Source organism: Cottoperca gobio, chromosome 3 (genome assembly GCF_900634415.1).
Source record: "Cottoperca gobio chromosome 3, fCotGob3.1, whole genome shotgun sequence".
Taxonomy (NCBI): domain Eukaryota; kingdom Metazoa; phylum Chordata; class Actinopteri; order Perciformes; family Bovichtidae; genus Cottoperca; species Cottoperca gobio.
Genome location: NC_041357.1, coordinates 17151590 through 17178589, shown reverse-complemented (window position 1 = coordinate 17178589; position 27000 = coordinate 17151590). Strand labels below are relative to the sequence as shown.

General features: G+C 41.6%; 1 protein-coding gene across 1 annotated transcript; it reads right to left on the bottom strand.

Annotated features, from left to right (window-relative positions):
* Nucleotides 1-418: 418 nt before the first annotated feature.
* Nucleotides 419-26604, bottom strand: ankrd11 (ankyrin repeat domain 11). Its single transcript, XM_029428070.1, is given in 13 exon segments — nt 419-4969; nt 5077-5169; nt 5292-5435; nt 5810-5908; nt 6117-8859; nt 8974-10637; nt 10639-13433; nt 13555-13702; nt 14002-14144; nt 14251-14451; nt 15391-15564; nt 23078-23210; nt 26464-26604. Coding segments are annotated over 13 exon segments (8610 nt in total). The 5' UTR covers nt 26551-26604; the 3' UTR covers nt 419-4783.
* Between the last annotated feature and the right edge of the window lie 396 nt (nt 26605-27000).

Genomic DNA, 27000 nt, shown 5'->3' with positions numbered 1-27000 from the left:
AAAGATAAAAGGAAACAAATTGAGATGTTAAAATTGAATAAAGTGAGGCGATTATCATATGAACAGAAATCTGATTTTGGACTTTTAGGTTAAACTACCACTGGCTTTAAGATTTACATACAAGTAGGAGCAGTACACCAATCTGACAGCCATTTCAGAGAAGGCATTTCAAACAGATTGTGAAACTTGTCTCGTGGACCACCATACTAATCTGGTTTATGTTGCATTAAATGTTATTCGTTAAATGTATATTAATTATCTAAAAAAGTATATTTTTAAATGTAGCCTATTTTTTTTCTTGAGTAGATATATTTTGGGTCCATCAGAAAAAAAACTTTATGATGTACATACATACAATGCAGCTTTTACATCATGACACACACAATGCCAACACAAAATCAAGAATCAAGACGGCCAGTAATATTTCAAAATTTTATTAACGAACATAATCTCTGAGGAACAACAGCAGTTCTCGCGCTCTCTGTACATGCAACTGTAGAAAATAACAATTTAGAATTTTTACTTTTCAGCTTTAGTCTTTTTTTTCCCATCCATCCACATTTTCAGTTTCTCATGTTTTTATTTTTTTATGTCTTTTTTTGTCTTTATTTTTTTTGCAGGAAATCAACAACAGCTAGAGGTGAAAGTACTGGATTTCTGTTACAGCACTGACAATAGCATCAACAACCCCCCTCCCCCCTCTTAGCTGCTCCAACAATATGTACACAAATAAACTACATTGTACAAATAAAAAAATGTTACATTGTTACATCATAATCACCTGCAGCAAGCGCACGCAGCTCGTTGCTGTTAGAACCCCACATTCTACGCAATTTTTCAGACTAGTACAAAGAGGAGGGTGCAAAACGTCCTGGGAGGTTTTATTTACAGAGCTATGTACAGTATGTCTCTTTCACGCATTACAAGGAGGAAAATTTACACAGCGGAGACCAACTTCAACTCAAAACATACCACAGGTGTCAGAAAAAAACAAAAAAGATAATAAATAGGTTATTTCTCACCATTTAAAGAGTAGTTCTCCATGCTTTTTATTTATCATTTTCCACTCTAAAAAAAGGAACAAAGAAATAGCTACAGTCTGGGTTTTAATAAAAAAATTAACAAACTAAAACTAGAAAAAAAGGCTTGAAATCGTGATTCTGTATAATGACAAACTAGCAAGTATGTATATTTATGTCCAGTAAGAAACCAAAAAACTAATCTAAAATAGACATTATGAGTGAATTTGAGGAGAGTAGAGGTAATGTGTTGCTGACTGAGGTGGAGTCAGGCTAGCATCTGTATCACCACGGCCAAGTGCTCTACTGTGCATCCGAGAATTGATGCGTGTGTCTGTATTCAATTTATCCGGAAATCACTGTTTTAGTTAGTTGAATGTTCACATTGGAGAATCAACGCGGGTCGATGTGTTTAGTCTATTGCTCTGTGCAGTGGTGTACCGCAGGCTGGGGGAGAAATCGCCTGTCGGTTGTGTCAACCATCACCATTTCAAGTCTTTGTGGTTCAAATAAATGACTGATTACGGAAATAAAAACAAAGGCTTAAACCGTTAAAAAAAGGTGACACATGAAACGGAAAACACACTTGATGTCTTGTAAACAATAGTGAGAGGGTGTGGTCGGTCAGGGCATAGTAACGGTATACATTCTGCTCGATAAGCAATGTGATTGACATGCCACTGGTGTTTATGCTTTATACAGGAACAAAAACCCCTAAGATAAACACAACAACATTCAAAACTACATACACTGAGCTAAATAAAACACACAAGGATTCTGTGAACAAACGACACTCTTAAACCTCTTCCGCCAAAACTGTGAAAGAAACCAACGACAAATTAAAAACAGAAACATGACAAACAGGGGTTTAAAAACCAAATTTCTGGCTATTTGTATCCAAATATGTATTTCTATCTATACCAAACCGGGATGTGTGTATCTCTCAAAAATATCCAGTACTATACATCTAGCCACCTTGTCTGCACAGTGTAATAGCAACAACCATTGCACTTGACTAGACATACCATACACAGCTATACTGACTGACAGTGTGTAAATAACTTAAAACGTTTCAGATAATATTGCCATCAGGATACACAAGCAGCTCTCGCACAGACAGGAAGCCTGTGTGGTAGGTCGGGAAAGCTTTTCAAAAACCAAAATCCACTAAAAAAATAGAGAATCAATACAAGTCATCACAAATCAACATTTCAAATGGGATTTTTAATTGAGGACAAAACAATCTGATCTATTCAGCATTAAGCTATTTCTCTCCCCTCCACTGTTTGTGTTGATGTCTGTTCACTTTTTGGTTCCTTCTGAGAAGATTTAAGTCAAGTAACTGTCTGCTTGGGCCTGACACAAGAACGTGCTTATGGCAAATACCACCACACAACAGAGTAATATGAGTAAGTAACCTAACATTTTAAAATCCCTGACGACACTAGCCAAACCCCTTGTGGATTAAAGGTAAACATCGATACAAAATTAGGAGGCCAATGGGTCTGGAGGTGAATGCTTAAGCCTAGTATATTTTAATTGGTGTTGCATTATATTACTATAATGGAAATGATCTCCTTATAGGCTGTGATAAAAATGCAATATATTTAACAACACCAATTCAAGTGAAAGACCTAAGCTTTAATGCAAAGCCAATTAAGTGTTCTTATTGTTGTAGTCAGACACACTGGCGCCATCCAGTGAGTAAAGTTGGAACAGCACCTAAAGAAATAAGTTGCTGACTGACAAACCAATGTTAAAAGTCAGTATGGAATAAAAACCTTTCGATGGCTGTTACAGTTCTTCAGTCTATTTAAGTCTATTCAACGTGAAAAGCAGACAAGCTGGGAGAACAGAACACGTGATGAAATGCTGAAAGACCCACGTCCAGTTGGTTTTAGAGACAATGGTGTTTTGTGATGCTTAGAAATGATTTATGTCCAATTCTTTGTAAATTAAAAAACACGGAAAATTAAATTTTAAACCATTCTACATTAACATGAGGGGTTTTGTTCGTGAATGACATCTCTCTCACTTTCATCCCACCCATATATATCTATGTGATTTTGCCCAACAATGAGTACATTTTGTTTCACTGAAAAAGGCATTTTCTTGGTTCGAATTCTTTCAGATATAATTGTGTAGTAAAGCAATGAATAATAATCCTCTGTCTATTCTTTAAATAAATCCTCAACAACTATTCTGCTACATCTGAGGGACTATATGGTGGTTGGCCTGTAGGAGGCCGGTTTAATCCAGAAGGGTTCTCTGTCAGCTATTTGTGAGTTGTGGTGATCCACGTTCAGGTGAGTTGCCTTACTGAAGCCTGGACTGAATCTAGAGATGGGATCATACAACTGTGCACTGGAGTCTTTCAAATACTGACAGAATCGTGTACACATTTTGGCCCATGGATATGAGGGGGGGGGGGGAAAGTGCTGCCCAAAAGTGAACTGTACATAAAAAGATAATTTTTATTTCTTTTATGTTTTTTCTTTACACTTAACTGAGTGATATTACAGTACATAGGTTATTTACAACTGTGCAGTAATGTGTGGCAAAATAAATTATCTAGAAGGCAGCAAGAATACATTGGTTAACGAATATAAAAACTGTACATAATTTACGGAATACAACTTTTTTTCATTTTTCATTTTTTCCATTAAACTAATATTGGCTCTGTAGTGTTTCAAGTCACTTCCTCAGAAACAATGAAATGCCCAAGTAAAGAAATAGACAAAAACAATATTTTTCTCCTCCTGCCAAAGCGCAATTTCTCAAAAGTCTCTTTGAATCTCAACATTCGTTATGTTTGTTCTTCTGGTTGTCCTGTGGTGTTTTTGCAGTCCATGGTCAATCTAATTGGTTTGTGTTGGAACAAGCAGGGTGGCTGAGGAACACTCCGGTCTGTCCTCAGAGAGCCATGCCTGTCCTCTTCTGTTTAGCCAGGCTGAGAGGCTGCAGGGTCAGTCTCTTCCTCTCAGACACTGGGCCCTGATGTGCACACACATCGCTAGCCCTCTGCTGTATTCCAACCTGCTGCAGGCTCTGTTACACTGCTGTTTAGCTAGGTCTGGTGCAGTGTGAAGAGGGTGCCCCCTGGGTAATACGGTGTTATAGGCCCAAAACCATCAGCGGCTGGTTCTAGCTTCCTGGTTTGTCCACCCGAGCGCTCTTACATTGAGGATCCACATGATGCACCATGGCTCCGTTGACTTCCTCCAGGTCAGCGCTGGACTCGGGTCTAGTTCTCTAGGCCCACCAGGAGCCCTGGGTCAACAGGGGAGGCTTCTCCTCGGTCCTCCCACAGGACAGGCACCACATTGTTGGGAGAGCTCTTCTCTGATATCTCCTCCCAGTGGTGGGTCTATTGAAGCAGGGACCAAAAACTAATGCAGAAAATATATCTCTGTCCCCTGTCTCACCAAAACTGAGCACTGAGGAGTTGTGTCCCGATGTCAGAGCCTCAAAGCAAAAACAGTTTCTGCTTCTCACACTCTGATCAAACAAAAGCGTAAAAACTTTGAGGATGAAAGTGCAAGTTGTGTGTTTTTTTTCCCCCAGTAAAAACATGTTTCCTTCTTCACGGAAGGGAATCTAGAGCAAGTTTTTCATCTTTACTCTTTTTCTATAGAATATAATTTTTTCCTGTCTAAAGTCCTCTTTTAAACTTGCTAGCCCTTTCCATTCGTTCTTTTCAACGAAGTCTCTTTGAGAGGAGTTATTCAGACAAAGTTTGCTCTTAATCTGTGAGCACAGGTGTGTCATGCAGGCAGCAGGACAAAGTCATCGTTGACATCGACCATTGGCACGTAGAAGGACGGCACTTCATTGACACAGAGGGACTTGTGCCCTGCTGGGTCCAGCTCCTGGACCTTCAACTGCCACTCCATTCTTTGCACTGCGTTGAGGGCTGCTGCCTCGTGCTGTTGCCGCATCAACAAACATGTCTGGGGGAGGAGACACAAAGCATAAATGCGATTGGTACATACAATATTATGGTATCAATGCCTTTAACTGAAGACGTGTTAAATCACTGCAGAATGCCCATATTTACCTTCATACGGTCATATTTATCATCCACATCCTGGATCCAGGAAATGAACTGACGAGCGTTGAAGCGATCTCTCACAGATTTGTTCTCATCACCCTGAGAACATACACCAAGTTACAATGTAGATTAAGTAATGAATTCTGTAATAATTGGCTGTCTCTAATACAATTGGTTAAAATAGACTTGACACTTAAGTTTCCTATTTAAATATTTCCTACCTGGCTCTCTGATGGCATATTGTACACTTCAGAGTCCAACAGCATGGTGCAGGCGCTGAATGGCACAACCTGATTAGCTATTGTCCTGGCTGCTCGGCAGTGGACCCTTAAAACCTCCTGCTCACATGAAACAATCAGCTTCTCCTGTGAACAGTAAGAAAAAGAGAGAAATAATACGAATAGTTGATTTAAAGTTGGACATCAGGCTAACCAATGGGCTGGTTGGTGAGGTAAATGGATCTTGATCAACAAAACTGCTAAGTATGTTTCACAGAAATTGCTGTCACATAATCAGTAAGAAAGTAAATAGATTTGTGTTTGTGAGTCACTCTGGCTCAACCTATCAGTAGGGAGTATGCCGATTTCAATTGCATTTCAATTATAAATAGGCGTTGATCTTTCTTCAAAGATGTGCTCATAGTGTTCAGTGCACAGGTGTGTTGCTGCATGTATAACCGTGTAACGGTGTAAGCAATATGTAAATTAAGGATGGAGGATGTAGAAAATGTATTCCTTACCCGCTCTATGCTATGCTGCAACCTGAGTTTCCCTCTCACTGCCTCCTGCTCTCTGAAAAGCTCCTTCAGAGGTTCTGACAGCGATGGTGGTGAGGCAATCTGATGAGCAAACACAAGTATTATACATAGTATTCAAACAGTATAAAAACAAGCTTTGTAAACATTTCATTTTGCCATGTATGTCTTTTGAATTGCGTTACTGTTGTCAACGTTTAGAAATGTTACCAGAATAAGACTAAACTGTTTTAAACCTACTGACTGATTTGGCTATAACACAAAGGAAAAGGGTAAAGATGCCATAACTTACCACAGGGATGTGAAGTTTGCTGAGGGGCTTGCCATCCAGTAGGTAGGAGCCAGTGTAGGTCACATATTCAGCGTAACACTGTGGGGCCTGTGGGGTGATGTAGCACAGAATCTTTCTCTTTTCCTCAATCTTCTTCCTGATCTGCAGGTACTCAAAGTAAGGGTTGGAGCGGTCACTGTGGTAGGGCTCAATATCGTCAAGCTTTATGGCATTGACTACAACAGCCAATGTCTGTTGAATCATTTCCCTGGTCTGCTGCATGGTTGTGTTTACCAGCTGGACCTGGACCTGTTGCCCAGCAGAACGTGGAAATTTCCTCTTCCGTGGGTGCTGGGTCTGAGATTCCTCTTCATCCACGGGGAGAGTACGGACTTTTGCCGTCTTACTGATAACCACTGACGTAGAAGTTGTCACAGAAGTAGGTACAGACACTGTTGAGGTTGTATTCAATGCAGTAGAGGAGACAGTAAGCACAGATTCTTTGTCTTTCTTCAGAGCTGGGAAAGAAGAGACTGAGGTGGGTGTCGGCGTTCTAGTAGGCATCAGGTTAATGGTCACTGTTGGACTGGTCACAGGGGTGGCAGTGGCAGTGGCAGATGAGGTTATTATGCTGGAGGTAGGAGGGACAACAGCAGCAGCAGAGGGATTGTTCTTGGCGCGATTGCGGGTCATTCTTTGAGGGATTTCATCCACCTTCTTGGGGATATCTACAGTGGTGGACACAGTGGTGAGGGTTAACGGCGTTAGCTTGGATGTGGTCTCTTGAATGTCTGGTAGTTCCACTGTGCTGGAGAGGGTGACTGCCACTGGGAGCTGAGGAAGAGGACTGCACGACACAGACTCTGCTACGGGCTCAGACATCTCCTCCTGTCTAACTTCTGACTTGATAGCAGACACTGAATCCATGGGTAACTGCAACGCCTCAGTGAGAGAGTGGATCTCAATGTGATGTTGCTGACTGGCATCTGATTTCACAGAGGAATACAACATACTGGGATCTGACTCATCAGGTGCTGCATAAGGACCTTTTCTTTCTAACAAGCTACCCTGTGGTTGTGTTAGAGACAGAGAGCTGTTGACTGGCAGACTCTGGGGCTCAGGGTCCAACTCCTGCTGGAAGTTTGTATGTGGTGACAGGTCAACCAAGTCTTGTCCGCTAGGTTCTACTAACTCTAGGTCTTCAGCAGGGCATGAAGTCTTAGTCAGGCTTGGTAAGTCCACCACCATTATGTCTGGGTCATCTCTTTCTGTCATGGTATGTCTAATGTGGGCCGTCACAATCTTGTTGTGGTCAGCTAGTTCTGGGTCACGAGACTCTGCTTCTTCCGACTTGTCTGGTAGAGGTAAATCAGGCAAGGAGAACGGTCCGAGGTCATCCAGTTCATCTGCATCTGCATCAACAGAGAAAGGGTCTGCCCAGGGCTCAACAGGCTCAACAGGCTCAGGGCCCACAGCTGGAGCCATGATGCTTTCAGTGGTTGCACTGAAGCTGTGCATGGTCTGTCTGCCGTCTTGTTCTTCACATGTTGACTCAGGGTCCATCTGGTGACTTTCCTCTATGCTAGGCTTGTTACAGTCCTGGAAAAAAGACTCCAGCCTATTGGAGGATGATGAGGTGTTTAAAAAGTTGGGTTCCTCATCAATAGCTGCATCAAGCCTCTCTGGAGAGGGGATGTCAGCCACAGCCTCTTTCTGTTCATCAAAGTCTTCTGGGTCCTCTTTGTGCCACCTATTCCAGGTAGCATAAGGGGGAGTGACAGAGGGGTGTCCAGACATCTCACTGTCTGAATGGTATGGACTGGTTATTTTGGAGACGGCAGCCTCTATCTCCCCATACGTCCTGTGGGGAGATTTGAGGTCCATATCAGGGTTCCAACCCATGCTGTGTTCATAGCAGTTCTCTCCATGGTTGGGTGCAGAGTGTGTGGGGGAGAGCTCTTGGACCTCTGGTTCCTGCCGGTCTGGAGACTCTGCAGGCCAGCTCTTCCTAAGAGGGTCCTCAACTGGAGGGGAGAAGGGACATGGCTCCCTTGTTTGCTCCGGCTCCTCCACTGCACAGTGGTCTCCATCAGGTCTCTCATCCATATCACCTTCATCCTCAAAGTCCTCCTCTTCTTCATCTTCCTCCTCCTCTTCCTCCTCTTCCTCCTCCTCCTCTTCCTCCTCTTCTTCATGCTCCTGTTCGTCAGTGACAGGGGGAAGATCTGACAGGACCAGGTTAGGTTCACTGTGGTGAGGCTCAGAGATGTCATCGATGTCCAGGGGTGGCAAAGCAGCAGGAGCAGGGGTTGGAGGTGCAGCAATGTCAAAGCAGGGCTCCTGGGGGTCTGGTCTGTGAACTGGTGTAGAGGGTTTGGGCAAGAAGCTGTTGTATACACTGTCAGGAAAGTGTTCATTGCCCTCGCTGCCAGCAAGAGTTGGTGCTGCCACATCTAACGTCGGAAGGGCTGGCTCCTGCTGAGGGGACAACATTCGAATTGGGGAGAAATAAGGAGATGGCAAGCACTCCAGTCTATCCACAGTTGCTGATTTGTCCTCTAGAGTTTGGGAGGAAGATGACGGATCAAATTCAGTTGCTGGATCACTCTGTTGTCGAAGGAACTTGTCAGCTTCAGCCTTGAACTCATCCTCCAGAGGCCTGCGGACCTCAGAGGATGCAGAGCGGCTGACAAGTGGCAGCTGGAGATTCTTCGCAGGGGTAGGACATGTGCCCTCCTGGAAACTCTGTGAGTTAGAGTACCTGCTGGGTGGACAAAAGAAAGACAAGACATTAGAATATATGTCACATTCAACAGAGTGCAAAAAGTTAAAAAGATCAAAACAGTAACTCTGCTGGAAGTTTTGCATGTTTAAATACCTTTCAAAGAAGGATGGAGAGCAGGCATTCATTGACATAGTCATAGCTGATGAGTGCTGGCAGTCCAGTGGATCCAACATAATGTCAGGGTAATCCTCTGCACTACAAGATGGGGTTCGTGGAGTCTGCATTACTTCCTCAAAGCTGGGGCAGGAGATGACAGATGTTGGTGTGGGCACACCAGTTGGCCTGTTTTGATCTGGCCTGGGAGAAGCGGGAAGGTTCTCCTTCATTTGGGGTCCAGCCAGCCAGTCCTTTGAGTTTTGACACTCAGTAGGCTGGAACTTACTGCTTGGGGACATCATTTGGGCCGGTAGACCCACATCCTTCAACTTCTTCTCTTTAAGTCCAGATTCCAGACTGTTGGATTTCTTTGATGATAGCTCACTGCGGTTTTTCCGTACTTCCTCTGTGGACTTGGTCTTTTCTTTAATTTTAGGGTCCCCTGACTTGGGTCTGAGCTTTTCCATCTGCTTCATCCTTTCTTTATGTCTCTTGTGGCGCTCTTCAATTTCCTGGTCTTTTAGACTCAACATCTGACCAAAACTTGTCATTTGATAATCACCATCCACCAACAGTTTTTCACGCGGACGATTATCTTTCCTCACTGTGTCTTTGGACTGAGTGAGCTTTTCATTTTCATCCTTAGCCTTAGATTTATTGTGGTCCATTCTGTTGTCTTTGTCCAATGTATCCCGACTTCTGTCTTTTTTCATATCAAATTTTGGACTTTCTTCTTTTGACCTGTCTTTCAGAACGGTGACCTGTGGGTTATCTTTCAACCCTGACTTCATATCCTCTTTGGAGTGTTTTAATGAGCCAGAGCCATCCATGTACTTATTCTTCTCCTCCTTTATTTTTTCCTTATGTTTCTCCTTTTTCTTTTTGTCCTTCGTCCTGTCACTGATGACACCAGTTGTTTTGTCTTTGTCCTTTTTGGACATCTCTTTTTCAAATTCCAACGTTTTATCAAATTCGTCTTCGCAGTCTCCCTTACTTCCATATGGGAGTGTATAAGGGTCTGCCTCTAGTGGCATGGGTTCTTTCTCAAAAGGTAGGCTCTCTCTGCGGCTGTAGGACTCTCTGATCTCCTCAGTCTTGTCGCGTTTGTCTCCTTTGTCCTTCTTGACCTTTTCTTTCTCCTTGTCGTGGCTTTTCTTGGACGAAGATGAAGAGGAATGTCGATGCCTCTCTTTCTCTCTGAACTTGTCCTGGGGCGTAGATATAGATAGGGAGTCTCTCCTGTCCTCAGACACATCAGTCAGGCTGATGGAATCATAGTAAGTTGTGAGGACTGGCTCATGACCTCTGTCAGTAAAACTATCTGAAGAGATTTCACTGTTCTTGTCATTGGAGTCATCCTTGTAGTCATTCATGGCTTCCTCCTCCAATTTTTCCAAGAGGGACTTTTCATTCTCACCACTGCTTTTTGAGGGTTTCCTTTCCTTAGAATGGTCCGGCTTGTCTTTATATTTGCTCTTTGTCTTTTCCTCACTTGTGTCCCTTTTGTCCAACAGCTTCTGCTTATTTTTCTTCTCTTGGTTTGAGTCTACTGATATTCTGTCTTTTCTTTCCTTATGTTTCGCATCTACAGAATCTTTCTTGTCTTTGTTGTGTTTCTCTAGGGAGCCTTTCCTTTCTTTACCTGTGTCAAATGTGGCCTTTTTCTTTCTTCTTTTCTTTGTGTTCTTTGTCTTTTGCCTTCTCTGTGTTATGTTTAGTTTCTGCAGAAGTTTTTCGTATTTTTTCTGAAGGGAATTGATCCGGCTCATCCTGATCAGGTGTTGAGTCTTTTCTGATGGAGTCAGACACAAGTGCCACACCACCATTGTAGCTGTCCTCGTCATCATCATCACTTTCATCAGTGAAGATGTCAGCTATCTTGTACCAAGTTTTCTCCCGGATTTTCTCAGGTTTTCTTTCCTCTTTCTTCACCTCCAATAAATCTTTCTCCCTATCAGCATGTTTGTCTTGAGAGGCCTTCTCTTTCTTGTCCTTAGTCTGTTCTGAAGACATCTTTCGATCTTTGTCTTTGCCATGAGACTCTTTGTGTTTCTCTTTGACTCCCTCCTTCTTGTCTTTGGTGCCCCGGTCTCCGTCCTTTTCCTTGACAGTTTTTTCAGCAGAGCTTTTCTCACTCTTATCCTTCTCCTGATCAGCTCCTCTGTCTTTTGTTTTCTCTTTGTGCTTGTCAGCTTTTGTCTTTTCTCGCTTTTCCATTCCCTCGCCCTTCTTTTCTTTCTCCTTTCCAGAGTGGTTTCTTTCTCTGACATCACATGATTTACCGACAGCATCAATGTCTTTGAAGAAGGTATCATTGCCATATTCATCTCTTATAGTTTCCTGCTTGATTTTTACGTCCTTTCTTTCCTTCATGAAGTCATATGAGTCTTTACGGTCTCGACTGTTCTCTACAGAGTCCTTGTCCTTTTTGTCTTTGACTGCGTCTGTGGACTCCTTCCGCTTTTTTTCTTTTTCAACAGAGTGACTTGAATTTAACTTTTGTTTTTCTGACCAGTCTTTTTTCTTTTCATTTGTCTTTTCTGAGGAGTCTTTCTCTTTCTTCTTAGAAGTGGTTTCTTTCTCTGACCTTTTCTCATTGTGATCTGATTTCTTGTCCTTGACTTTGTTTTCTTTCCTCCTTGTCTCTTCCTTAACGGTCTCAACAATTAGTTTAACAGCGTTGTTGGCTTTGTATTCCTTGTACTCTTTGACCGGAGCGTCCCAGCTGTCATCTCCATACAGGGAGGAGTCAGAGGACATCTCGGAGCCCCATCTGTCATGATGGTCATCTGAGGGACTGAGCTTCGTGTCCTCTAAGTTGAGGAAACGGTTGTTAACATCATAGCCTTCATACTCAGACTCTTCCTTCGGTGCTTTGTCTTTTTTACATTTCTCTTTCTCCTCCTTACCGTTTTTCTCCTTGTCCACCTTTAGATGTTTTTCCTCTTTCGGCTCACTTTTTCTGTCTGCCTTAGAGGAGGACTTTTCCTTGGACTTTTTCTTTTTCTCCTCTTTGTGAGCCTTTTGTTTATCCTCCTTGGGTTTCTCCTTGTCCTTGACATTTCTATCCTTGTCAGATTTTACAGGCTTCTCCCTCTCCTCCTTATTTGTCTTGTCCTTGGTGGAGTCCTTTGTTTTCTTATTTTTCTCCTCTTTTACTGTTCTGTGCAGATCTTTTCCAGATGACCAATCCTTATCCTCAGACTTGCTTTTCGAAAGCCTATCTTCCTTTTTTGAATGGTCTTTTTCATGTTTGGATAACTTGACCTTGCTCTCAGCTGGTGATTCTGACTCAACAATTAGGGACTTCTGCCTTGAATCATCAAAATCAAAAGAATAGCTCTTGACAAATTTCTCATTCATGTCTTGATTGAGCACTAGACTAGGGGCTTTGTCCTTTTCCTTATTTTTGTGCTTGTGCTTTACTTTATGCTTTTTCAGCACTTTGCCATCTACATCGGTTTTAGAGGCCGCACTGTCTGCATTGGAATTTTTGTAGAGCTCAGAATTTTTCTTGTCTACTGTGCTACTGTGCACGTTGTTATTTTTCTTTTTGTTCTCTTGTGCTTTCCTTTTAACTTGTTTTATTGACTCTACACTGGAATCAGCAGAGGAGTAGTCAGACTCACTGGACAGTCTTGTTCTGACTGAATCTGAGAGAGAACTGACGTCTGACCATGTAGGAGATGACACAGTCTTCCAGCCATCTGTCCTCCACTGCTTTGGATGCTGTTCTGCTAATGATGGTACTTGTTTCTGAGAGTTCAAGTTTCCATGGGAAGAGGAGGAGGATGCATTAAAGCCAGGGGAATCTTTCAGGCTCGTTGATGAAGAGTCCTTTATACTGTTTGAACCCTTATCATCCTCACTCTCCATATCTCCACAATCAGAGTCCGATGTACAGAATTTGTCATTGACCTTACCAAACCTGACTTCTTTACTGACATTATTTTTACTCTCCTTCTTCCGTTTCTTTTTGACCTTATTCTTGTCTTTTTGTTGTTTAGAGCTCATGCTGCCAGAGTCTCTAGTCTTGGTATTTGTTTGCTGGACTTGTTGCCGCGGCGTAGGTGCTGGCGTGAAACACGTCCTATCATCCTCGTCTGAACTGTTACTGTCAGAGATGATCCGCCTGACAGTTTTCTTTGGTGTGAGCGAGTTGCTTTTGGAATAGGTTTTGACATCCGTTTTGGGTACGGTAATTAAGCTGTTGGCCTTGGTGACCATTTCCTTACGAAAGTCTTTTTTCAAGAGGTGTTTATCGTCCACAGGAGGAACACGTTCCTCCTCATCATCCTCATCAAATTCGTATTCATCTTTGACGGGTGTGACAGCAGATTTAGGAGGGTCTACGTTTTTTCCTTTCAACTTCAACTTCTCAAACTCTGAGTCTGTGTTATTGCCATCGACAGAGCTGGACGGGGCAAATGAGGGGGCATCTTCCTCTTCCGAAGATTCTGTGGAAAGTAGAAAGAGGCACTATCAATACACAATTTGAATGTACTCAGACACATCTACACTAATAACTTCCATAATTGAACAGTCAATTAGTTGACTCAAATATTCAATACTACATACCTGATGAACTTTCTTCACTTGAGGTGTAAGTGCCTTTCCCCAGCAACAGATTCAGCATAGTGGGAGAGTTGGCAACCTTCAATGCCGTTTCACCTCTCCTGTTGCTTTGACGTGGGTCCCCTCCATACCGTAAAAGTAGCTTAACCACCTGAAACAAATCAGATAAAACATTTAAATAATATAAATTGCAATTAAAGATGTGATATTACCATGTTCTCTTGTAGATCAGAGTTTAGAGGATACAAAATGAATGTCAGGGTAATGATCTCAAGACAAAGACTAGAAACTGACTCTCTACCAGCATTAGAATTTTCAGTCTTATGATCACTGGAGCTATTGTTTTGAATACTGAATTTAGAAAATGTATTTTGTTCTTTAACATTTTGATAATAATGTTGAGTGCATTCTGACATGAGCTGCTTTTATTGCCTATTTATTTATTTTTACCTTGAAATGTCCATTGTTGGACGCATCGTGTAGAGGGGTGTCATCATCCAGACCCTTGGTGTTGACCTCGGCTCCGGCTGCCAGCAGCTGCTTGGCCACGTCATAATACCCCCTGTTGCACGCTTCATGCAATGCAGTCCAGCCTAAACACAAGAATAATTACTGTGTGAGAGGTGTATGTAACATAAGAGTGCATATATATAGCTACGTGCATACAGTAAAGGACAGTCAATACAAAGCGCCTCTCACCTGCAAAGTCTTTTACATTCACATCAGCTCCTTCGCTGATGAGCTCCTTTATGCGGCGTACCTCTCCACGGATTGCTGCTCTGTGCAGCCGAGTCTCTCCTCTCTCATTCCTTTTATTCACTTTGTCTTTGGTTTTAGATGCAGAGTTTGGCGTTCCCTTCTGACCGAGACTGGACTGTGACTGGTGCTTTGGTGTTGTGTCTGTAGGTAGGAGATGGACACACATTTCAACACTTGAACGGTGTGTTGTGGCACACTTAAGAACTTCCTATTATTGTTGTTTCTATTTTGACTACTATTACTACAACTACAACTACAACAACTACAACTACTACAAATAACAGTTTGTTTTAGCTGCGAATAACAGTTTGTTTTATCTTAGCTGCTTACAACCAGAAGGGGGCAATCTTGACCTAGCAATGAGCAGTAGAGTTCTTGGTCCTACTTAACTTGAGCTCATTTCATCACATTTACTAAATTATACCCAAGCCCTTAATGACTTTTACATTATTGAATTTACACAGCTATTGTCCCAAATTATATTTGAAACACACTCTTCATCTATGACCATGACTTCAGGCAAGCAACAAAGGAATTAGTAAACAAATAAAAGTAGCTATGCATTGGTCCTCACCAACCTAATGTTATCTTAAATGTCAACCATAAGAGAAATGTGATGAGATGTGTGCTGTGATTTGGCTCAGATGCTGAGATTGCAACATTTGTTCCAGATTAACAGAATACCAACAGGACAGTTTAATTTCCTTGATGGCCCCCATCCTGTATCAAAGAACAATAACTCCACTACTGTAGATGAACAAATCTGTTACGGCTGCTAAAACAAAAACAACCACTTTCTGACAGACATCATAGTTGTGATGAGAATTAATGTGGATTAGTTTGTATGACTAACTTCAAATTAAGCACCCAGTCCTTTCCAGAGTATGGCAGAAAAAAACAACCAGCAGGCAACGTGCTCAACCTCCAAAAAATAAACAACAATCAACCCCATGCCTGACCCCCCCCCCCTCCCCCCAAGCCTCTCTCTCTCATCGCTCACACGCAGTCTAAAAAGCTCCCATCCCGCTTTTCTTGTCTGCCACTTGTCCAGAGTACGTGGCCTTCATAATAAGCACGCACCTGGACTGTTGACGGACTCCTCAGCTGTCATTTGCATGAGCAAGGCCACCTGCTGCCGCTCAGAAAGGGGGTACCCGGCCCGGATCCCTGGCATCCCCATTCCAAACGGCAAGCCCGCCTTCCGGGTGTTGGTGGGCTCCTTTTTAATGCGCTTCCGCTCTGGACCTGGTTTCTCTGTAACGACAGTGAGAGGAGAGAAGCAGAGTTGATTTTATGGGTCGCATAGACACATATGTATGCATGCACGTAACACATTTTTTCACGCACACATAAACAGATTTAATTTACTGAACCTTGTGAGGGGTGAGTAATATGTGTGTTATTGCAATAAAAACAATTCTATATTTTTGTGAACATTTTTATAGGGTAAATATATTATTATTAAATGAGTAATTATATATTTTTTTACCATATCATTAAAGATTGTTTCCATAAAAACAAAACAAAGTTGTTTATTTCTTAAACTTGTCTAAACGAAGACAGTCGCCTATATTTCCTATATCTAACAACATTTCACCATTATGACAATTTCTAAAGTACATACAATAAGTAAATACATCATAAAACTAGGGCTTATTTTAAATATTGATAAAAAAAAAATATATATATTCTAGTCAATAAATTATCATCAATCATAACAAAAGCACATTACAAGTGTCATGGTGTCCTTACTGGTACCTTTTGTCAGACCAAAAGACAATAGAGCAAAAGGTTTTCAATCTACAGTGATTTGATAAATACTGTGTTCATAATAATACACATTGCCCCCGCAGAAAAGCAGCTAGTTTCCATGCCTATCGTCCTCTGTAAAAAAAACTAAACTTAAACATATTTGCTGACATACTACATGCATATGTAGCCCAGTATGTGAGAGGTTTGGTGGTAGCAAGGGTTGACTTTTGTGTTATTACCCAGCTGCCCCTGAGAAAGGGAGGGGCCAACAATCAGTGTGTTTATGTGTGTCTGTCTGTCTCAAAGCCAAGCAGTCTGAATGGGGAAGAGGGTGTGACTTGGCAGACCCATGGTTATTACGAAATAGTTGGTTTACATTTCAATTCAACATGGCCTTGCCAAGGTCACCACATGCCTGCCTGCGTGCCTGCCAGCCTTACTGGAGACACGGTGCTACTGGACAAAAGCAGCTGCTCCACAAAGACACACCCAGCAATTATTTTCAGTGGCAACATACCATCTGATGACCCTTACGAAGGGTAAAGCTACACATGACTGTAATACTTCATCACTGAGGGGGAACAAACCCCACAGCAAGAAAACACGAGCAACAATACAGACTCCTACCACAAAAAGAGAAATTTTAAATCTGAATGTATAGAGACACCCGTAGATGCATGGTTGTGTCTAAGCCTGATTTCTTTGGGACTTTTTTCCTTCCCAGACTGGCTGCATTGCTCAAGGCCACAAACATGCAAGTAAACAAGGCAAGAAGGAAGCATGGCGACTCCGGCTTCTGGTGGCTTAAGGCTTTCCAGGAAAATATTTTTCCAGTCACAAGTACAGAGCTGATGAACTTTCACTAACATCTGTGAACACTTACAGCTAATGTGCCCCCACCCCTCTTTGATACACTCTCACGTTCTCAAAGCATTTGCCATTTAGACACATTCCTTCAGCTAGGACTTTTAACAGCAGGAACCACAGACGAAGTTAAAACATGTTTTTTTTTAAACAGCAGAACAGAGAAGTGCTACGCTAGCTTTTCCATGCTATGTTTACAAGATTGGGAACCAGGAAGGCAGTTATAACCCTGATGCACCCAAGTAAAGGACTGCTACCAAACAAGGTCAAAGTCTCTAATACAAGATTCATCATCAGTGGCACCAAATGACCTGCTCATGGCTGACATGGGGCACTTGGAGCAAATATAATCAAGGCTTCAAATTCACAACTTTTAAACTATACTAGGTATAAAATGACACATTCTCAATCCAACAACTGGCTTCTGCCTGTAGAAATGTGTGTGATTTTAATTTGACAGGATGTTGTGTAAAATGGGACACAGCTACATAGGAAGGGATATGATACGGCTTTAAATCAAGTTTGTGTTTGGTTATTCACCGAGAGAATTTCAGTAAAGATACAGAGCAAAATAGTAAAGATTGATTAAACATAACGATGTCCAATGTGTGCCCACTATCGTTCATAATCATCATGGATTATTGAATTGCATAAATGAACGAACAATTACACAACATACTGTGCCTGCTACCATAGTGTGTATTTCTGTCTATTTAGGGAACGCTGCTAGGTCTCAGTAAGATGATATTACTCAGTTTACAGACAGGGTTGAAACACTACACTCCTTACTGCTTGAAACTTGACTAACAAGAGAAGAGAAAATGAGAATAAAAAAAGGAAAGCAAGCTAGTCAGGGATAGTCATGAATAGACTGCCTACCTGAGCTAGGGGAGGAGACCACATCAAACATAAATGCCTGGTAACAATAGAAGTAGATTTTGATATGGCAGGCAGACAATACTACCATGTTAGCTAATGCCAAACAAAGACTGTCTGGTTCAGTTGTTCAACACAAATCCACAACAAGAAGAACCACTCCAACTAGTCTGACCAGGTATGTTTGACCGTAGCACAAAACAATGTTCTGTTCGGGGACTGTTAAAAACTGCATAAACAGGAAGTTATGGGAGAAGAGGCAGGAAGTGGCCAACAGGATGTTTTGTCAATGCTTTGTATTGAGGAAGAGAGACTCATAAAAAGTATGAACATATCTATGATTGTCAAATATTGCTTGAATCAGTTAAGCAGTGTAGGCTTATGTCTATCTATAGGTTTTTTTCAGAGCCTGTGTGAGTCTGGGAGACAGTAAGACAAATCTCGGTGTGTTATAACCTGCCAGGGGGGGAAACATGTGTGGGCTGATGATCTGTGCAAACTACCATCTCCTTTTGCAACACACTCTACATGGCTCAGCTCGCGCCTTCCTTCGAAAGGTTCACAAACCTGACCATCATTACTGTGCTGCGCAACTGACCCCGTGGCAAAGGCAATGCTGCAATTACAATTATTATCCTAGAAGGCTGCAAAAAACAAGGATAAAGTGACTCAGTTGGACGACATTACGGTAAGCTGCGAGTCCAAAGACCCAGAAAGAGCAACTGACTTATACCATGGTAACAGCAAGCCGGCTAAATTTGTTTGGACAGCATGTTTTGGCCTTCTATACATTTTAAATGGACAATTTCTCACCCAAAACTGATTCAATCAAAACCAATTTACAGATATGCTTTTCAGAATGGTAAATATGACGTAGGCATGCTCAGACATGATAAAGTGATATGGGGCAGTAATGTTGAGACAACAGCTTTCGATCACCTTTAATGTGACTGCTCATTTTAAATGCCAGTATAGGTAACACACAGACTACTGTTGTTGTTGTTGTTGTTGTCATGTAACAGTTGTATGTCAGACAATGTTGCATGTATAAAATAATTAATTAATTCACCCTCTCAAGGCAGAAATGCGGGAATTACTTTTCACCTTGGTTAACAGGTAAAACATATTAACCACAATTAAATCACTGTCCAATACTGACACTTGAAAATACTAATGCTTTAACCAATTATTTTTATTATTGATTAATGGATTAGTAGTTTAATTCCAAAACAACTTAATCAAATTGCTTGTCCATCGAAAAGTCCAAAACACAAACAAATACACATTGTTATCATCTAAACCTGCAGCATTTGGATTGGTTCCCCCTAAACCTCACTTTTACTATTCAATTCTGTCTGCCAATAGATTGGCCAACAGATTAATTAACTCCATTCAGCACGATACAATTTGTCAACAACAACAAAATTGTTTGTTAAACACAGTTCAAGTGTTCATCGACAGCATGAAGTAACCGGGCTGTGTTTGTCTCACTCCTCATAAGATGATGACTGTATTTCACAATTTTGTTGTTTGCCAACTAAAAGGAGCAGGAACAAAAGATTTATGTTTTTTCCTCTTGTTTTGGTACTTCAGTGAGGGTGGGCCTCTTCATAAAAGCAACCTAAAATCTCAAATTTTTCAGAAATAATTATCCTTAGTGTGGATGCAGTCCTTATCTGACAAGACTGTTCTGAACTCTGTGGATAGTGGTGGAGAGGAGGAAGAGGGAAGGATGATGACCTCAGGAAGGAGGAATGCTGCTGTCTAGTGCTCTTCAGGAGGAGGTCAAGGGAGGCTTGGCCATTCTGCTATGGGAGGGATGAGCACTGAAGGTTTGGGAGCTTTGATTAACTTCAATTTGAATTATCTGCAGTGTGCTGTGCAGAGGTGCACAGTGAGATATATTCCTGTCCCTCCTCTAGCTCACTTAAGCTGCTTTTACACGATCTTTGGTGAAACAGCTCAGCGTTGACTGTGCCGTTGTTTACCAATGGAGAGAGCGGTACCGCCCGACTAGGCGGAAGTGCAACCCTTGGTGTGGCGCACCGCTTGGAGTTAAAATTATTTCAACTTTGACCTCGATTGTCGCTGACCTTTCAAAGCGCAATCAAGGAGACGGCGGCTGTGTGAAGTGGCACAGGCAAGCAGGGGAGGTAACCATAGAAACAAAGCTATCTTGCTGCCTTCACTGCAAGACTCTGCGCCCTACCTCACTCATTTCCTATCAAGTGAAGGCAGCTTTATAAGCTCTTGTAATGTTTGTAAACACTAAGCAGGCAACTTGTATGTGCATGATAATTAGAGGCCGAGTTGATTGCAATTTATACAAACAACTGCAATGGCTTCGCCCACCGTTATAGAAATGGGCAATGCAGTGAAAAACATTTAAAAACAGCACAAGCTCAGGCAAGAGATGATCTTTCTGATTTATAGACACACCTCCAAATAACGAAGCTGAGAAATGTTATAAAGGGAACCAAAGAAAGCCTATGTGATGGAAACTGATGGGTTGGATTTAGGAGCTGCACGTTAGACAATCTGTCTGTGCAGTCTTCAAATAATGCATGGCAGCTCTTAAACCAAGACAATCATTTGAGACAATATCTGTTCCCCTTTTTTCTGTTATTGTGAAGCATTTTGCAAACAAAAATATTACCAATCAATTTCATACAACACTCAAGCATTCTTAAGTCTAAATTGACACAAACTTTTCAGCAGACTTAAGCATTTGAAATTATTTTCCCAGTATGTTAACTTTCAATTATCCTGATGAGTTGAGTTTTACTTAGTTGGAGTCAAGGACAAGGCTGCAGAATATTTTTGCTATTGATCGTGTGCATGTGACGTCACGCTTATTTCCCAACCCGGAAGTCAACCATGTTGGATGGTATATACAACCAAGACGGCGGCCGTTCACGTGTGAGTTGCTGCAACGCTTCGTAATTTTCTTTGTATTTAAACGTCTAAGATTGAAAGAAAATGCCAATCGTGTGCGCAGTGTATAATTGTGGTAATAACGCTACTCGTGACCCAGAGAAACGGTTCTTTAGATTTCCTACAATCATCAAAAACAACGATCCACAAAAGAGGGATGAATTGCTGTCTACCGAACGCCGTAAACTGTGGTTTAGCAACATAACTCGTGAGGATTTAACAGAAGAAAAAGCACAATTCACCCGTGTGTGTGGCGTCCACTTTATCTCTGGTAGGAGCTCATGCTAAAGCTATGTTTTCAATGTTTACGTTAGCGAGGATAACATCGCCGCTCTTCTCACTCACAAACCACGGTTTGAGCGGTGTATCTAGAGATCTTTGAGAGTGATTTACACGGGCATAGATGAGCACCGTTATCTTTCACTGGTTTGGTAAGAAGACTACCAACCCAGCCAGAAACAAAAGCCAGAAACAGAAACCTTCATTTGTGCGTTGGTTGCCCACGACGTTTGTAGCACAAGGTAGTTCACAATATCCGGATATTCAATCGGCGGTAATGAATCTAAATCCTCAATATAATCCGACGGCTTTAGCGTGTACGGGTCAAGGCCGCAAATTTGGACTTTTTCTCTGAATCTTGCCTTTGCAGAGGACTCCAGAGAGCCACAATACTTTGAAGAAGTCGGAGTTGTATTGTTGTTGTTGTTCGCTTTAGACAACATTTTTGATTGGTTTCCCAACCAACATGGTGTCGCACGCATACGTCACACAGTTTTGTCACGTGTTTGCACATGAAGAATAAAAGACCATACCCCTCTTTCATCTCCATGAGCTCAAGCCACAGAGGAACGGAGAGTTGGTAGCGTGGTACGGTTAAATGGGGGGTGGGGGGTGTGAAGTGTCAGAGGTGTAAAATGTTGCAACAGGACTAGACACTGACCCAGTCGGGTCAGAACTTGAAAGGCCAAGCCACAACGTCAGACTATAAAACGTGGACACGCATTTAACAACTCGATATACAATAGAAAAGGGTATGCAGACAAAAAGGTCCTGCATAATAACACACTTCTCAAACACACTTCTCAAACTCTGCACTACTAGGCTAGCCATCGCTAAGATAAAACAACTTTGCCGATGTGATGCAATACATCCTCAAAGTACTGAGATGACAGACCGATGCTATGCTAGCACCTTGATTGTGTAATGACATGACCACTGGGAACTTCCAGGCTTATAGAGTTGATAAACATAGAATAATTGTTATGTTGGAGAGAGGTAGAGTTGAGAGTCAAGGGCTGAAAAACCATGTAGCCCAACCCAATAAAAGTTCAAGCTCTTAGCATGTGAATAGACTATTGTTCCTCAGGTGAGAGTTCACACCTCCCCTTACGAAGGGGGGTTGGGGTAGACCTGTTTCTAGGAGAAGCTACAAGAAACAGCAGGTAAATAATATGAAAGCCGCTAATGAGATTGAAAAAAATATATATACAACAAGCGTATATTATTCTTCAAGAAACAGTATACTAAATAGTCTTGCAACATAAATGCAATCATGAAAAATGCAAAGACACACAAGCATGATAGGAACTTAAGAGTGCCAATCAAAGCAGCAGTGAGGAACAGTTACAGCTTCTCAAAAAAAAACATTATTTGTGTATCTAGAAAAGTGCTATATAAATAAAATGTATTATTATTATTCTACTTATTCATAATTTCCTCAAGCTACACAGTAATTACACAAAACCCTGCGTGTCTATGAAATATATGTACAATCTTACTCTTTGTCATCTGTTGCAACATGCACACTTGTAGCTCTCCACTGCTTTTTCAAGTGTAATCACAGAACATAAACCAATTTAGCGACTCAGCCAGCGCTGATGATGAAGGCTGTTACCAAAGCCTCTGAGTTGGACCATTATCAACAAACTAAATCCTGAACCCTTAAAGCCCAAAGTCAAACAAGCATGAGCAGTAGTCCTTCTCTCCCTAATTAAAGAAAATACAAAGCCGGAGCCTTACCAAAAGCCAGTCCTGGTCAGGCCTGTACAATATACAAATTCCCTCTTAATTGGATCATGATTTTGTGTGGTCTTCCTCTCCTTTGAGACTGTGAATGTAGGAACAATTTCCTCGGTTCTGCCACAAACACAGCCGACTTGAAGCTCGAGCTGGGAGCCCATTCACTTCATAAAGCCCAACCCCCTGTTTACAGAGCCCGCCCAACTATTTCCTGCAAGCTTGAGAAGCTGTGATGTAATAACTCCCATTCCCTTTTGATTACCACTTCAAAGTCACATGGGGCGGAAGCAAACATAAGTAAATGCATCCGATACGCCCTTACCTGAGTCAGAATCTTTATGGTCTCCATTAGCTCCAGCAGTGAAAGGCAGCTTCCTTTTAGGGGCTTTTTCTTTCATCTCTTTGACCCCATCACTTCGATCCAATTTGGGTGTCTTGTTAGACAACACTTTATCCTGTGAAAGAGACACATCAGAACATGAAGAACCCTTTAAGTGACATGGTTTAGAGGTAAGGCTTAGTCAGAATAAATACATAGCACTGTTATTTAAACATCTACTTTTTTATGAACAGAACAATGGATAAGTTAAAAAGAGACACAGGCCAATACAGTCAGTCAAGTATGAGCTAGCTGTAGATCCTGCAGCCTCCTGCTGTAGTTGGTATCGTCCTCTGCCCTGACTTTTAGTTATTATGGGCTTTGTAAAGCAAAACACTTTTCCATCGAGGTTCCTCCTAGATTCCAGCACTAAGAGCCAGGCACAGGGAGAGGAGGCTAAGCTGACGCCGACTCGGCTCTGTTGTCTACAGCTGCTGGAAACAATCACAAGCCCAAGTGTATCTGCTATCAACAGATGTACATACTTGTTTCTTTGTTGGATTGAGATCTGATAGTGATAGTTACTTGCTTTACAATAGTTAGAGCTGAAAAGATGCAGCAAAAGTCTAGAGGTGTTTATAATGAATTATTTTAGGGTAACAATTAAATATTTGATTAGAAATATTATTCAAATGGCTTATTTTGTCTAGACAACAATGCAAAAAATTCAAAGCATCCAATTTATAATTGTATTGAAAAGAGAAAAACGACAAATACTCACTAAGAAGCTTTCTGTTAATTATTTTTACTAAATAAATGTGTGGTTGAGTAAGGCAAAGCAAAATAAAAATACAGCCAGTGAATGATAGAACGGAGTATTACAGCATAATAAGCCACAGAGTAAAGAAAAAACTCCCCAAATACACATATTGTTTTACAAAACACTGTAGGATACTACACAACATTAGGGGAAACGGTCAAAGCAAAGCTGTATTACAGGCCATATTTTGTGAATGTAAAGCTGATACATCAATATAATTCAAATGCTTTACTAATTGCAATGTAAATCTTTGTCCTACTAGAAAATAGCAGAGCAGACTGTCTTGGCAGGTACTCCAAGAAAGGACTAGGACTGTATCTCCAGCTATAAATTAAATATAGGCCTAGGCTAATAAGATTATAAATAAATAAAATTCCATGCTTGGTATATATTATGGCTGCATTAAAACACCTGGAAGTAGGACGTTAGGAACAACTGAATTTCTAATACAAATGGGCAAGCATGTATGGTACACATGGAGTCCAATCACCTTACAACAGGTGTACATTTAAAGGTTCTTCAGCACAAAAACAGACAATTGCTTTGTATTTTCTTCCCTCCACCTCAGGAATTAGACATATTTGATGCACTCTTTTTGAAATGCAAATTAAGTTTGACCAAAGAACTGCTGTAAACCTTTAATCTACTACAATTAGAAAGCTATAGTTGTGTAAAAAATATTGTTGTGCCCTTTATTACTACAATATTTGTTATATGCAGTTCTGGTCTGTATCAGACTGCAGACTAAATGCATCCCCCGTATATTATGTCGATCGTGGAATATTTCAGGTAATGACTGCTTGTAAAATACAGTTAAAACAATCTGTAGTAAATTGCACAGGAAATAAACATTACAGGATTAAGCACTCAGTTTTTTTTTATCAGTATGCTTCATCTTCAAGGGTTTCGGGTCTCATAATGTAGATGCAGGAGCATGTCAGATGTAATATACATTTAATTTCTCTGTCCTACATTCTGTCCCCTACTCATCTCTCTCTATTTTCAGGGCAGGTTTTCCATTATGTGTAGACTCTTTGAACTCCTCCCCCTGCCCTGCCCCAGTCATAAGACTATGATGTCATGGTACAGTAGAAACAAACAGTGTCAGCTACAGTTAGCTGATCTCGCTCTCTCGCTCTCTCTCTTCCTCTCGCTGTCTCTCGCCTCAGCGACACAAAGGCTTTTAACAAGAGAACACACAATTCACGCAGAAGCAGGATGCTCACATCTGGGCATGTGCAAAAGCTACAGTGAATATTAGTGGGAAGACCAAGATGCAAGGAAGTGATTGCTTTAAGAGAAGAACAAAACATGCATTAAATGCAGAGATGAATATTGTTGGTTGTAAATGGTCAAATGCCCTAAGCTTATCTCCAGGAGTTCAGACCAGGTTGTTTTTTGCTGTATTAAATTGAAAGAAAGCCTCGACAACTCTTGACTTTCCTAAGATCTGTCTTCATAAGACACCCTGTTTGATGGTCTCCTAGCAATGCCTGCTCTTTTCGTCTCACTCCGTTTTCCACCACCCACCCCTGTGTGCTTCATCCCTCCTTCCCCTCCTCCATGCCAGAGTCTGATGCAATCCTTTGCAGAGGGCTGTAAATCCATGCCTGCATAAACTGTACCTCTCCTCTCTCCGCCTCTCGGTGCTGCTCCTGTTAGCTGAACAGTTGGCACACACCATGACATCATCAAGCTGCGCCCAACACTTTATTCCACAGCAAACAACATGACTATACCTGTGTCAAACTCAGGGGGACGCAACCTTCAAAGCCTGCATTTCAAGACTGCATACGTCTCAACAGGCCAACAAGGCTGTCCAATTCCAAAGGTGCCTCTAAATCTGGCTGAGAAATTTAGCCTGGTTTTGCCTGAATCTCAAGGACACAAACACTGCATTCTTTGTGGCCATCAGTTTCCAAGAATCTATTATGCAAGAGTCCATTATGTAATTGTGCATTAAGGTGTTCCTGGTAAAGTTGGGAAATAGTAACGGCAGTAACCACACAGACTTTGGCAAATATAGATCAAAAGGAGTGTGAAATATATGTCAGGTCTCACACAGATTTAAGTTAGAATTTTGGTTACATTTTAAAATAGAGGCAAGTTTACTCAACTGGTAGGCTTCTCTGATTTTCCACCTTGTTACTAATAGCTGGACAACAGAAACATATTGCACCAAGAGGCGGATCCAAGCCTAAGTACAAAACTTCATATCATTTACATAGACGACATCACAGACACTGGGAAACTTTCATAATGCACCGAAAGGTCAGAGAGCTGAATTAACCAGAGAGCAATGTCACTGAAACTGGTATACATTCAGAACAGATACTTTCTGTGGTAAGGTATGTTCCCAGGCCTTCTGGTTGAAAAGCAATTTTCTTATTTATGTTAGCCAACATTCCCTTGGTGTCTGTGAGGCCTTCCAAGCTCTAATTGTTGATCAGATGTGGCGGTTTAGGGTCACGTTTCAAAGACAAACAACAGTTAAGACTGGGATTACATGCTGTACACAAACATTTGGTTTGTTGGGCACAGTGTGTGTTTGTAGGTTTTCCAGTCTTACCTTCTTCCCACCCTGCTTTTCCACCATGTCGGTGTTGAGTGGGAAGTGGTCCAGCTGGGGGGTTTTAGAACCCCCACCTTTGGGCATCGTTCAGCTCTCCCCACGCCAAGCTTCATTCACGCTGCCATTGCATCGTCATCAACCGTCTGGAACAAAGAGAAAGAAAAATGGTGGGGGGGGTTAGCAACTGGCCACTACGTTTCTTTGAAAACACATTTACACACTGCCAGACGATGCAGCCATTAGCGGCACATCAAGCACTCTATTTTCAACCATTACACCCCTGATCTGGAGGAAGAGCAGTTGAGGGGGAGGAAAGCAGGCTGTAATTTCCAGGCTGAACCCAAAGAGCATAAGGTCTGCCCAAATACCTTTAAACATGTTAATACCAGCTAATTTTAAAGCTAGATAAACTACAATCTTTCAAAAACAACAGAGGCACACAATTTATATGAAACATACTATAACTAAAGCTGCCGGATACTAGAATTTAGGAATGACAAAAGGACAGAACATGCAAGATATTGCATAACCCCA